The 15,037-nt window shown below is 37.6% G+C and overlaps 1 protein-coding gene across 1 annotated transcript in view; it reads right to left on the reverse strand.

Annotated features, from left to right (window-relative positions):
- LOC126297812 (hippocampus abundant transcript 1 protein) overlaps window positions 1–15,037 on the reverse strand; it is a 98,561-nt gene that overhangs the window by 73,216 nt on the left and 10,308 nt on the right. The window contains exon 2 of the mRNA XM_049989038.1: window positions 7,013–7,108. Within this exon, the coding sequence (XP_049844995.1) occupies window positions 7,013–7,108 (96 nt within the window). The remainder of the gene's footprint in view (window positions 1–7,012; window positions 7,109–15,037) is intronic.

Genomic DNA, 15,037 nt, shown 5'->3' on the forward strand with positions numbered 1-15,037 from the left:
GCACATGAACAAAACACACAAACACACACACAAAATTACGAGCTTTCGCAACTGGCAGTTGCTTCGTCAGGAAGGAAGGAAGGAGAGGGAAAAATGAAAGGGTGTGGGTTTTAAGGGAGAGGGTAAGGAGTCATTCCAATCCCGGGAGCGGAAAGACTTCCCTTAGGGGAAAAAAAAGGACAGGTGTACACTCGCACACACACACACACACATATCCATCCGCACATACACAGACACAAGCAGACATATTGCTGGTGGTTGTCTGCTTGTGTCTGTGTATGTGCGGATGGATATGTGTGTGTGTGTGTGCGAGTGTACACCTGTCCTTTTTTTTCCCCTAAGGGAAGTCTTTCCGCTCCCGGGATTGGAATGACTCCTTACCCTCTCCCTTAAAACCCACACCCTTTCATTTTTCCCTCTCCTTCCTTCCTTCCTGACGAAGCAACTGCCAGTTGCGAAAGCTCGTAATTTTGTGTGTGTGTTTGTGTGTTTTGTTCATGTGCCTGTCTGCCGGCGCTTTCCCGCTTGGTAAGTCTTGGAATCTTTATTTTTAATATATTTTTCCCATGTGGAAGTTTCTTTCTGTTTTATATATATATATATATATATATATATATATATATATATATATATATATATATATATATATATAAGGGAAAGCTGCATTGCAAGAATTTGGACCAAAAAAGGTAAAATTGGGTACATTTGATGACGGTTTTCTTCCCACACAGCGATGCTACCTTTGAAAACAACACAGTTGACCATCATGCACATCCTGAATAGCAATGAGTCAAAAAGAAGTGAGACCACTTTAATTGTTTTGGGTGGGCTGCAAACTCACAGACCTGTTTGCTTTTATTCACTTATTACGAGTGGTGGACCTTTGTCACAATAATCCAGTGCATTTTCCTCTAGATAAAAAACCTTGGTCATGTACAATTTACTCAAATATGTTCTTGCTTGCAAATTCCTGACTATTCTCAATGGAATGCATTGGGAGCCCCGTCTGGTGTGTTTTCACACTACCAGAAGCTGCAGGATGTGTACTGACACACACCATTAATCTGAAAAACTCACAATGGAAGAAGGAATATATTCATTTTGTGATCATATGAATTACACATAAATGTGCCTGGAAGCCTTCTTCTCTCACTGCAACAAACAGGGACTATGATATAAACTTTAAAGTTCATACATCAACAGAGGTTCTCTACAACTCAATATGAAAAATAACGAGGTAGATACATGACAGCAATCTGTTGAGGGACATGAAAGAAGATCAAAGATAAATATCTCAAAGCAAAGGTCATTAGGGTTGGTTCATTAACTTAGTTGTGGAAACAAAATGGAAGTGATATGTTTTAAAGGAACATCCCATTACCTTAAGTCTGGAAAAAACACATTAAAACTTTAATTAGAACAAGTGAAAGATAGCACAGGATGTTAAAATGATTGTGCACGAGGCATTTAACACATACACCAAAAAACAATGTGACAGTTGCTGAAGTTTTTTTTCAAATGTTAGATCATAATTAAGAATGAAAACAAAAACTATTGATGTTTTACAATATTTATTTTGTAGGCTGAAAGCCTGTACACGAAATAAATACTGTAGGACATCAACAGCTTGTATAAAACCCACTTGGGCTACTAGTCGCATCAAATACAGGTACAATTTTGAGCTTTCAACAAAATTCTCCATCATTTTTGCCAGGAACACGTGACCATTGTGGCTGTTTCTGTGTTAAGTGTTTATAGTCCATATGTGACTCGGGACTGATCATCATTACACCATACTGCCAGAGATTGTGTCCAGGTCTGTACTGGTGATGCCAGCACTCTTGTAGGAAGGTAAGGAATTCAGCACATTTCTATGTGTCTTCTCAGCATTAAGAGCTTGCTTCCACACACTACTAAGATTATAGCCACTGTTCTCATTGCTGTTGTTTTCACACATTCTAAGTGTTACTGCTTCTTTAGCAGCAGGTCCCCTGTATGTTGATGTGTGGAGCAAGATTTTAGTCTCATCCAATATTATTTTGTTTCTAACTCTCTATTCAGCAACTGCTGGTTTCTTAATTTACCAACTTTTTATGTGCAATTGTTGCTGTGTAACCAGTAGCAAATGGTAAGGACACACTGTGACCAATGTAGCTCCTGCTATATTCACAAGGAATCTTATAAATTCCAGGGACCCTGAGACAAAGACTGTCTGTAATTGTGGGCAGGACTTCCTTTATGTTCTTGGGCAGTAGAAAAATAGGTATCACACCTCTTCTGCCCAGGACCCTACCTACTTTGGTAGATGTGGACCCACCGACAGGATGGAATACAATAGGTAGATTATCATGTGATTGTTCAACATTTTTGAAATTTTGTTTGTTTATATCTTGAGCCTCATAGCCATTCTTTCAGAACAAATATTTAGAGATTAATCTTGCAGTCTTGGTGGTTCTGGTCACAATTAGCTGTAACTCTACATATTAATATATTTGCAACAGCTCTCTTCCAGACAAGGCGGCGAAAAAATCTACACCAAGATGTAAACTGTGTGTGTGTGTGTGTGTGTGTGTGTGTGTGTGTGTGTGTGTGTGGCATACACGCCATGCATCTGATTATCATTCGACCAAAGCATCTAAAAATAGTGACTTTCCGTATCTCTCTGTCGCAGTAGTGAACCAGATGTTAAGATACATCCTGTTCATGTGAACAATGAACTGCTCCAGAACTTTGGGACATTGTGGCCAGACCATCAATATGTGAACAACATATCGATAAAATGAAGATGGGTAAAACTGAGCCAAATTTAATGTGCATTCCTCAAAATGGTCCCTAAAGAAGTTGTCCACTGATGGAAACAATGGAGAACCCATGGCCATTCCATTGGCATTTTCATACAATTTACCACCACACAAGCAGTAGGTGAGTATCAAAGCATGATGGAACAGTTTCAAGGGAGTCCAGGGAAGAAGAGGCATAAGATGTATTTTCTGACTGCCCAAGAAGATAAAAGGAGATACTGTGTGTGAGATTAAGGACAGTCTTGGTCTCTCAGTCCCTGGAATTTGTGAGTGTAGAAGCAATTACATCGGTCAATCTATCAGTATCGTTTCTGATGGCTGTGCAGAAAATCAAAGCCATATTAAAAATTGAAAACAGTTGCTGAACACAGTGTCACAAATAAACACAGAATAATGTTTGATGAATCTAAAATCTTGTCCCACACATCTATATAGCGAAATACTGTTATTATGGAAGCAGTAGAAATTAAAATGTGCAAGAATAACTTGAACCGGAACAGCAGGTATAATCTTAGTAGTGGGTGAAAGCAAGCTCTCGAAACTGTGAAGACACACCACATGTGATGGATTGCTTCTTACGAGTGGGCTGGCACCACCAGTGGTGGCATGGAGACAATCTCTGGCAGCATGACATAATGATGGTATACTCCGCTCACTCACAGACTGTCTATAGGCTATAAATGGTTACCGCAACAGCACCATTACAGTCTGTTGTTCCTGACAAAGAAGATGGAAGATTTCATAATACGCTCAAAATTAAAACCAGATTTGCTGCAACAAGTAAACTGACAATGTTTAATATGAGGATGGCATAGTGAGAAACTTCAGTCTCATATCAACAGTTTGTGATTTCACTGTTATTTTTGACAATGACAAATATTTCTTGAAGTAACTAATAGTGACACCTTAATTTTGAAGATGTCAACTTACACTATTAATGTGATTATTGAGGAAAGTTAACAATTTGTCCTACAGAGTAGTGCATTTCAGGTGACCATCTTGAAATTTCCTCAGTAGTTGCAAATACCAAACTGTCGTTTATACTAGCTGATATTACATAAGGGGATTAGAACTTTTTCACATAGTGCATGTTTGTAATACGTGTGTGAGCGTAGAAACTGAATGCCTCTTTCATTAGGAACATACAATGTGTAATGGTGTTTGAAAGTATCATTACAATCCTTCTGGGTGTGTTATCAAATCACCTTATAAAATATTTAAAATGCTAAAATACTAAAATAACAAATTTTTTGGCCATGTTGCAGTGGCCTTCCTCAGGGTATAGGCAAATTAACTGGATAGAGGATGCTTCAGTTCATAGCATTGATAACAGTGTCATAAGACTACCAGCATCACCTTTCTTAAATTTTATTGGCCACAAAATATCACTGGTCAGTGTTAGGAGAGAGGGAAGGGTTACACAGCTTGCTCGTAATTGGTAGCCTGCTATGAATCAGCAAGAAGGTTGTAGAGCCTATATTTTCCTGCTGTTTATTGTGGAGAATAACACCAGTTATGCTTGCTCTTTTTGTTTAGCTGGTCATGGGGATGCTGCTGCTCTATGATCACACTCGGCCCATCGTACCTGGATTATTGACAGCAAGGGACACAGGAACCCAGCAACCTGCAACCATCCTCTCTACTGACGACGTAAGGCTGGTCCAGCATTTCAACTCCCACTCTCATTTTCCATGTGGATATCTATGGCCATGTTACATGTACTGCTTCTTGAAACTAACAGCCTGCCCAGAGTTGTGATGGTGTTCCACTAGTGCTGATTTGTTGTGCTGTCCCAATCAAATAGCACTCATGCTCTGCTATGTAGGTGAATTCAATGACTTCCTGTTTCCCCAATCTACGTGGTGCCACACTCATGTATCTCGTATGCACCTGTGATGTTGAGAGCTTTACTGCACCATTAGTGAACCCTACCAAACCTTGGATCTTGCAACCATTCTGGAAAATTCGTTAGCTTTGTATCTCTTCTTATAATTTTACTGACATAGCGATTGGCTCTTTCAATTCATGTTTCATATTGTTTTTATCTCTGAAAGGGTCACCCAAGGTGTGTGTACATTTCTGGAACACCTTTTATCCCTATTTGACATTGGGAGTTACGCAGACCTTCACATCCAGGAATACAACTGCACCATTACTTTCATGTTTTAATACGATCCGGATGTTATTACTCAGGCTGTTAATTTGTGTGGAAATGGTTATGGTATCATCCCCATACTGTGCCAACATAGTGGGCAGAATTGTGCAGAGATAATGCTCTTTGCTCAAATGCTTGCTTTCCAGTTAATTAGTCAAGAACACTGCAACATGACTGAAACCTCAGTTATTTTAGTATTTTATAAGAAGATATGGCAGCAAACCTAGGAGGATTTTCATAATGATTAACATCAACTGCAGAAGTCTACATATCTACCTTCGAAATTATGTCCAAAGATGACAAAAACGAATAAATAAAGTGCACTTACAGTATATGAGGCTCTTCCACTGAAGAGTGCTGCTGTTGGAAAACTAGATGTGCTGACAGACTGACCTGTAGCATAGCCAGAGGTCTAGGTTAGATTGGAATGTGACAATTTGATTGTGAGTTGGCAACACGACAGCCATCATGGACTAATGGGTAGCGTAGATTGAGATATACATCTGTCATAGCGATAAACTACTTGTATGTCTCGGTTACGATTTCATCAAAAATTCTGATGATGTGGTTAAATTCCAACTTAGTAGAACAAAATACCTGCTAACTTTATTTACACACCATAGGAAATTATGAGCAAGTATTCTGCCATGACACAATTACTGGAGCAGTCAAGACTCATCCCAATAGTAGGTAACAACAAGAAACATGCCTCTTCCTGGTGTGACTGTACTCTTAGCAACTGAGCACTGAGGTAACAGAGTAATAAGCACTATACATTTTAAGAGCAATGAAATTACTTTAACAGAGGAAAAATTTGCAATGAGTGTGCAGTAACACACTTAATTCAAACACAGATTCACTAGATTTGTTTCCTAGCCATAACTGTATTGTGTAAGAGTGAATACACATGCCCGATTAAAGTGGAATGACTTAGCCCAAGAATAAATTACATAACATTCACATACATAGTAAAAAATGGTGCTCTTCTGGTTGAAACTGCTTCATATTAGGCCTTTTCACAGAATATTCTTAATCTTTCCAGCACCGATGGCAACAAAAATTGGTCAGGGGACATGTAGTGAATAAAAAGCAGTTTGAAAAGTATCTACAGTAACACTGCAGTAATATGGCATAATGTATTCTCTGCATATGAACCATGCTATACACAGTATCTTCCAATGTTCACTACAAGTTGGGGAGTGAGCTAGTCAATTTACAATAAAATCAGACCCTATGCATTAATTTAGAAAAGCTGTTTCTAACACTTAATTCACCAACAAAGAAGAAGCTAGATGATAACCTCCATTGAGATACCACACGCCACAACAAACTGTAGTAGCATTTCATTTTCTGAGAGCAAAAACATTGAGTTTCTGCATTTCTCACATTTCAGTCTTTCGCTGAACTCACTTTGAGGAATTCTAATCAACTCAAGACAGGAATCCTTTGTGTATCTTGCAATTACATGGATTTCTGATCAGGATATTCTCGAATCACATTCTGATTACTTCCCTGGCATTTCTATCAGAATTATCATAAATAAGTAGTGTGTCTCACTTTTCTTCATTCATTGCTTCCTTTATATACATATATGCAGAGACAACAATTATATCACAACAGATTATAAGTACTGATACAACAGAGCTAGGAAATGTCCAACCAGATAGAGCCACGGTTATCATCATTTTCTACAGTTGAGATTAGCTGTCCACTGCTTCATTTAGCTGAAGTTAATCATATCGGCACATTAATTACATCCTCTTGTTTGTATTTTACGTTGAACATGCTTCGTTGTATCCTCTTTGCACACACTTTCAAATGCCATTAAAACATATGTATTTTATAGTTAAAAAGACATGTTTCATTTAGTTTCTTTGTACACAAATATGGTCTAAATAGGTGGAAGACTCTAAACAGCAATGTATTCACCCCCTTACACACAGTCAGTTAGCAAAAATGGCATTTCAGTATCTATAATTGTTGCAGAAGTACCTGACACCACAACATTAAACTCATAAATTACCCAATAATTTGAAAAATATGCATTTGCACTTACAGAAATAATGGGCATAGTCAAAAGTCCCCATGCAAAGAATTCCAGAAATATGACAACAAGAGCATGGTATATGCTGGGCTCTCCAATTCCTGAAGTCTGAAACAATAAATACACAATTCAGAGGGTAATATGAATATTTAAAACAACAAAAAATTAACTATTTTCATTACCGAATTAGCTAAGAAGTAAAAAGAGCTACAGCTAGGCTGTTTGCTATACTACAAGAACTGTTATTTTTTTCTTTTCAAATAAAATAAAAAGCACCCGCACAACAAATGCATGTTCACCACATATCTACGCAGGGGGTGCTCCAGGAGGAATGGTCAGTCACTACAAAACAGAAATAACAATGTACATTAAACATGTACCATCTCGGAAACCATTCGGACCAGAGCATATGTCCATATGAAGTCTTTGGCATTAAAAGATAGTACCTGTCATATCCCTGAATATTGACCATTCCTTCTGGGACACCCCACACACAAATTTTATTTTGGGTGGCAGTAAGAACAATTAATATATACACCACCCAGTCACATTAATGTGATCACCTGTCAAAAGACTAAATAAGCACATTTTGCAGCTGCAAGACATGCAGGAAGAGAGCCAACGACATTCTGGAAGGTAGTGACAAGGATTTGGAGCTACGCCAACTCCAGTCCCATGGCCACATGTGCTGAGTTTATCGGTTGAGGACACATGCTGTGAACAGCCTGACTGAGTTGTTCCCACAGATTCTCAAGTGGGTTTAAATCTGGGAAGTTTGGCAGCCACGAGAGTATGGTAAACTCAACCTGGTACTCTTCAAACCATGCACACGCATTGCAAGCTGTGTGACAGGTTGCATTGTCCTGCTGGAAGATGCCATCTCAAACCAAGAAGAAACAAAATTCATCTAGGGGTGGACATGATATCCAAGGATAGATGCATACTTGTGTTGAGCCATTGTGCCTTCCAGAAGGATATCACCCACAGAATGCCACAGAAACATTCTCCAGCCCATTAAGCTCTCTCCTGGTTGCAGGATGTTTGTTTTCAGATGTTTCACACCATGCACACCAATGGCCATCTGTCCCATGGAGCATAAAACAAGATTTCTCTGAAAAGATCATCTCCTGCCACTCAGTGGATGTCCAGTTGCACTTGTTGACCATGAATAGCAAGCAGCATGGATGCAAGATGCAGGCACCTGCTGCGGAGGCCCATATGCAGCAATATTTGCGAACAGCTGTTGAGGAGACACTATTGACATCCCCCTTGATTTATCTGGGCAGTCACTTGCTCAACAGTTGCATGTCTATCCACCTGTACATATCTCCGCAGTCATCATTCACGCCTGTAATCAATGGCCTATAGTGCACCACAGTTGTTTCGGCAGCAGTTTTAGTAGTGCCATTTTGCCATGCACGGTATACTTTAACCATGGTGTCATGTGGATAGTTTACAAACTTAGGCATTTTGGAAATGCTTCCACCATTGGCCCAAAAGTTAATGATCATGCCCTTTTGGATGTCAGATAAATCACTTTGTTTATGTGTTATGACAACAACTGAACTGTTTTCCACATCCCCCAATACACTTTATATCCCCTCCACATCTAGTGCTGCCACCTGCCGTCTGTAACTGGTTACTGCACACTTATCAAACACAGGCCGTTGTCACATTAATGTAACGGAAAATAACTTATATTTTAAACAAACAGATTAAAATGTTAGGGCATCTTTCAAAGTAATAACAAATGGGGCTACTCAGAACTCATGAAACTATTATGAATAGAACAGGCAAACTGTTCAATGATTTGTTATTCACAAAAGTTCTCTAGGAACATCAAATTTTGCCATAAAAGGTTTTGCTTATATTGTTGTGTATCCTACCATTCTGCTGAACATGTCAAATTTTGCCTCATATGTTCACATAACATAAACCAAAGAACTTCAAATGCTTGCAACAATTAGACCTGTGGTAAGGCTTCTTGGAATAATCAATTCTTTTCCTTAGTGCTAAAAAGAAATCCAATATTTGAAACCAGATGAACATAGTTACACATTAAAACTCACTGCATCCTTATTAATAAATTGAGTATCATTTTACAAAACCAAAAGCATTTTTTTTCCAAAGTGGGCTATACTACTTTACAGGACAAACCTTGCATCCAAGCAAGTCATCATTCCGTAACTGTAATCAAGTACTTGATAAATTCTTACTACAGCGTAAGCTCCAACTGCAAGTGCATTAGATAGTTACATTTTATGATAGTCAAATGACAACAGCACTAAAGTTCTGTAAAAATAAAATTTTGATCAAAGTGGACACCAGATAAACTAATATACAAAACGTAACAATATTTGGCACCTTCAGGAGCAGATTTCAATACATGTACAAAGAAAGTAATGTATGTGCATCACAGACAGATGCAACAAGGTCCTAAACACTCTTTCCTTGCTTCATATTACTTTTTGGATTTTGTACATGGTGGAAAATCATATATCCTAAATTTAGCAGTTAGGATATTACACTGACATGTGTCCTTAATGTTAGCAATATATGGTCACCAGAATAAAAGTCTAAAATTATACTGACACACACATCTGGGTTTGGAAGGGACCAAACATTAGTCTACTAGGGGCCGCATGTTACTGTGCCAATTTTCTTCAAGTTCTTGGGAGAAAAAAACAGCCCTTGGTCCAAAAAACATTGTCTTAATTAGCAAAGTCACAAACAGATACTATTGTTCCTTTCACAAGTTGCGCATGGGACGAATGCTATCTCATATGCCTCTCTGAAGTTAATCTGAAACAACCCAGGTCAAGCAGAATATTCGCCGTGAGTCATTGGCTTTGGACAGTGACACAACGTTAATGGGTGTTGTTATGTAACCTTTTGGTACATATATGCACTGTCTTGTTATTAGTTGACAAGTCAATGAATATGACACTGTAAACTGGTTGTGGTGACAGACTGATATGCAGCTTAGCCTGAGGTTGAGGTTAGACTGGAAGGTGACAGTTCAGCTGAGAGTAGGTCAAGCCAATGAATGTGAAATAAATAAATCTGGTTTTGGTGACAGACTGATCTGTAGCTTTGACCAAGGTCTAGGTTACGTTGGAAGATGACAGTTTGATTGAGTGTTGGCAAAACCACCAAATGTGATATATATAATAAAAAATATATAATAACTGGCTGTCATTACAGACTGATCCACAGCTTTGCCTGTTTGAAAAAATTGTCAATAACATCACATTATACTCACCACATTGTTTATGGCATTTGCCGCACATTTCCCATGTCACTTGTCAAAGCTAAAGCTTGTGTCAGACATTCCTCTGTATACAAATCACCCTAGGGATCCACTGACAAGATAGCATCAGAATATTTTCATCATTAATAATAGAAACTGATGGCATGATGCTATAACCAACATTTCGTGAACCAACATTTCTTGATAGTAGTAACTTAATTTCAGTGCCTGCCAATCTCGTGTGTACAACATTTCTGCATCTTCTCCTTTTTCTGCATGGATAGTTACTTAGTTTGGTGTTCATTTGTCTGATGAATCATAATGATGTGAAACAAGTCATTTACAATTACATTACACATTCATTATATATAAGGTTACATGCTGACCATTTACAATTTTTTTTATACATTTGTGAGTTGGTAATTCCCATTCACTACCTTTCATACATTACAAAAAAGAAAGTCTTCTACAGAACAGGAGTTGTCAAGGAGAAACTTTTTCAGTTTATTTCAAATATAACTTTGCTGTCTACGATGCTTTATATCATTCGATAAGTGGTCAAAAATTTTGGTGGTAGCACTGGGCACCCTTTTTGATGCTAAAGATAACTTTGATGTGGGGTAATGACTGTTATTTTATCTTCTGGTATTGTAATTATGTACATCTTTGTTCCTTCTAAATTCCAGTGAATTATTTACAACAAATTCCACAAGGAAATAAATGTGCCATGAAGCAGTAGTCAAAATGCCTAATTCCTTAAAGAGATATCTACAAGATGATCATGGATGAGCAGCACATATTATTCTAACAGCTCATTTTTGAGTAATGAACATTTCCTTTCTTAAAGACGAGTTACCCCAGGATATTATTCCATATGACATTACTGAATGAAAATACACAAAATATGACAACTTACTGCTTTCTCTCTCCCCAATATTTGTGATGATTCAAAGTGCAAATTTGACTGAACTCATTGATGTATGGACAACTAAATTTTTTCCACTCTAGTTGTTATTTCCTCACCATGTGCTACACTTGGTACACCTATCACTTGTGGAGTACCTCTAAATGTACAGAACACAATATGTTATAACACGAGACCATCGCAGACAACCATTCAACAATACTTTCAAGAACATTACTTACCATTTCTTGTGTTGTTGTGTATGTATGAATGAATATATGGACTGATTACAATAATAGAGTCATCTGCTAAAAGAACTGATTATGTTTGTTGTATATTAGATGGAGGATCACTTACATATATGCAAAACAAAGCTGGAACTGCGACTGAGGCTTGTGGAATCCCATAAGTGATTACTCCCCCAGTTATAAGAATATCACCTTGTTATATTGGTTGAATGATTAAGTATAGCTTTCTGCATTCTTTTGGTTACATATAACATTAACCATAGGCTGGCTCTATCGTCAACCATAAAACCTCAGTTTATTGACAAGAATACTGCGATTCACACAGTCGGATGCCTTAGACAGGTCACAAAAAATACCAATTGGTACTATTTTGTTATTTGGTGCTTATAAAATTTCACGAGTGAATGCACATATGGCAATCCCAGTTAAGCAACTCTTCTGAAATCCACACTATGAATTCTTGTGAACTATTCTTAAAAACATTTGGCCTGGATTCATTAATCATTCTAAATGATTCCCACAAAGGAGTATCTACACTGTAAGGCAATGCATTATTTAACTTAACTAACTGTGCATCGTGATTAGAAAGCATTTGTTACTGGATACACATTATTTTCTTACTTTGAGCTTTACCAAAGAAAACTATCAATTATGATTCTACTGCATTTATCCACCCATGGTGGAAAGTTAATTACTGAGATAAAATTGTAGGATGCAAATAAAGTTTCCAGATAATTTTTCCTCTCAGAATCCTTTCGAAAAACTACACTGAAATCACCACAGGCTTATTAACTGATTGTTGCTGTCTGACACACAGCACAATAAGGAATCCAAATTTCTCAGAAATAGTTCAAAATTTCCCAGTGGTAATCTATATGGGTCATTCTCACAAAAGCGGATCTTTTGATGAAAAATTTTCTAAAAATAAAATGCATTCAAAACATTTATTTAAAAAATTGTGGAATAATACTTATGAAACCGATTTTTTCTCAGGTTGTTGTTGTTGTGGTCTTCAGTCCAGAGACTGGTTTGATGCAGCTCTCCATGCTACTCTATCCTGTGCAAGCTTCTTCATCTCCCAGTACCTACTGCAACCTACATCCTTCTGAACCTGTTTAGTGTATTCATCTCTTGGTCTCCCTGTACAATTTTCACCCTCCACGCTGCCCTCCATTACTAAATTGGCGATCCCTTGATGATTCAGGGTATGTCCTACCAACCGATCCTTTCTTCTAGTCAAGTCGTGCCACAAATTTCTCTTCTCCCCAATTCTATTCAATACTTCCTCATTAGTTATGTGAGCTACCCATCTAAACTTCAGCACTCTTCTATAGCACCACATTTCGAAATCTTCTACCCTCTTCTTGTCTAAACTATTTATCGTACACGTTTCACTTCCTTACATGGCTACACTCCATACAAATACTTTCAGAAACGACTTCTTGACACTTAAATCTATACTTGATGTTAACAAATTTCTAAACTCATTTACTACTTTAAGCATCTCATTCCTAATCTAATTCCCTCAGAATCACCCGATTTTATTTGACTACATTCCATTATCCTTGTTTTGCTTTTGTTGATGTTCATCTTATATCCTCCTTTCAAGACACTGTCCATTCCGTTCAGCTGCTCTTCCAGCTCATTTGCTTTCTCTGATAGAAATACAATGACGACGGCGACCCTCAATTTTTTATTTCTCCTCCATGGATTTTGATTCCTACTCCGAATTTTTCTTCTGTTTCATTTACTGCTTGCTCAATATACAATATCGAATAACATCGGGGATAGGCTACAACCCTATCTCACTCCCTTCCCAACCACTGCTTCCCTTTCATGACCCTCGACTCTTATAACTGCCATCTGGTTCTGTACAAATTGTAAACAGCCTTTCGTTCCCTGTATATTTTACCCCTGCCACCTTCACAATTTGAAAAAGAGTATTCCAGTCAACACTGTCAAAAGCTTTCTCTAAGTCTACAAAAGCTAGAAACGGAGGTTTGCCTTTCCTTATACTATTTTCTAAGATTAGTCATAGGGTCAGTATTGCCTCACGTGTTCCAGCATTTTTACAGAATCCAAACTGATCTTCCCTGAGGTCGGCTTCTACCAGTTTTTCATTCGTCTATAAAAAATTCATGTTAGTATTTTGCAGTCGTGGCTTATTAAACTTATAGTTCAGTAATTTTCACATCTGTCAACACCTGCTTTCTTTGGGATTAGAATTATTACATTCTTCTTGAAGTCTGAGGGTATTTCGCCTGTCTCATACATCTTGCTCACCTGATGGTAGAGTTTTGTCAGGACTGGATCTCTCAAGGCTGTCAGTAGTTCTAATGGAATGTTGTCTTCTCCCGGGGCCTTGTTTCGACTTAGGTCTTTCAGTGCTTTGTCAAACTCTTCACGCAGTATTATATCTTCCATTTCATCTTCATCTACATCCTCTTCCATTTCCATAATATTGTTCTCAAGTACCATCGCCATTGTATAGACCCTCTATATACTCCTTCCCCATTTCTGCTTTCCCTTCTTTGCTTACATCTGGGATTCCATCTGAGCTCTTGATAGTAATGCAAGTGGTTCTCTTTTCTCCATAGGTCTCTGTAATTTTCCTGTAGTCAATATCTATCTTACCCCTGGTGATATACGCCTCTACATCTTTACATTTGTCCTCTAGCCATCCCTGCTTAGCAATTTTGCACTTCCTATCCATTTCATTTTTAAGACATTTGTATTCCTTTTTGCCTGCTTCATTAACTGCATTTTTGTATTTTCTCCTTTCTTCAATTAAATTCAGTACCTCTTCTGTTACCCAAAGATTTTTATCAGCCCTCGTCTTTTTACCTACTTGATCCTCTGTTGCCTTCACTGTTTCATCTCTCAAAGCTACCTATTCTTCTTTTACTGTATTTCTTACCCCCCATTATTGTCAATTGTTACCTAATGCTCTCCCTGAAACACTCTACAACCTCTGGTTCTGTCAGTCTCAACCTCTGGCCCCAAATCTTTCAATTCCCACCTTTTTTGCTGTTTCTTCAGCTTTGATATGATTCATAACCAATAGATTCTGGTCAGAGTCCACATGTGCCCCTGGAAATGTCTTACAATTTAAAACCTGGTTCCTAAATTTCTGTCTTACCAATATATAATCTATCTGATACCTTCCAGTATCTCCAGGCTTCTTCCATGTATACCACCTTCTTTCATTATTCTTGAACCAAGTGTTAGCTATGATTAAATTATGCTCTGTAAAAAATTTTACCAGGCAGGTTCCTCTTTCATTCCTTGCCCTCATTCCATATTCACGTACTACATTTCCTTCTATTCCTGTTCCTACTATTGAATTCCAGTCAACTATGACTATTAAATTTACATCTCCCTTCACTATCTGAATAATTTCTTTTATAATAAATCATACTGTGGCAAAAAAGTAAAGATTTTACATATCCACACATGACAGTGTAGTTCAATGGACACAATATTTTGGTCTATGGACAGCATTATAAATTAGCCAAAATTTGCACTTTCTTTGGTAAATAAAAATGAGCTTAAATTTCAATTACAAAAGTATAATTATTCTATTATAACCATAATTGGGTTTTGATTTAAGCAATATTAGATCAATAAGTTATTTT

Source organism: Schistocerca gregaria, chromosome X (genome assembly GCF_023897955.1).
Source record: "Schistocerca gregaria isolate iqSchGreg1 chromosome X, iqSchGreg1.2, whole genome shotgun sequence".
Lineage (NCBI taxonomy): Eukaryota > Metazoa > Arthropoda > Insecta > Orthoptera > Acrididae > Schistocerca > Schistocerca gregaria.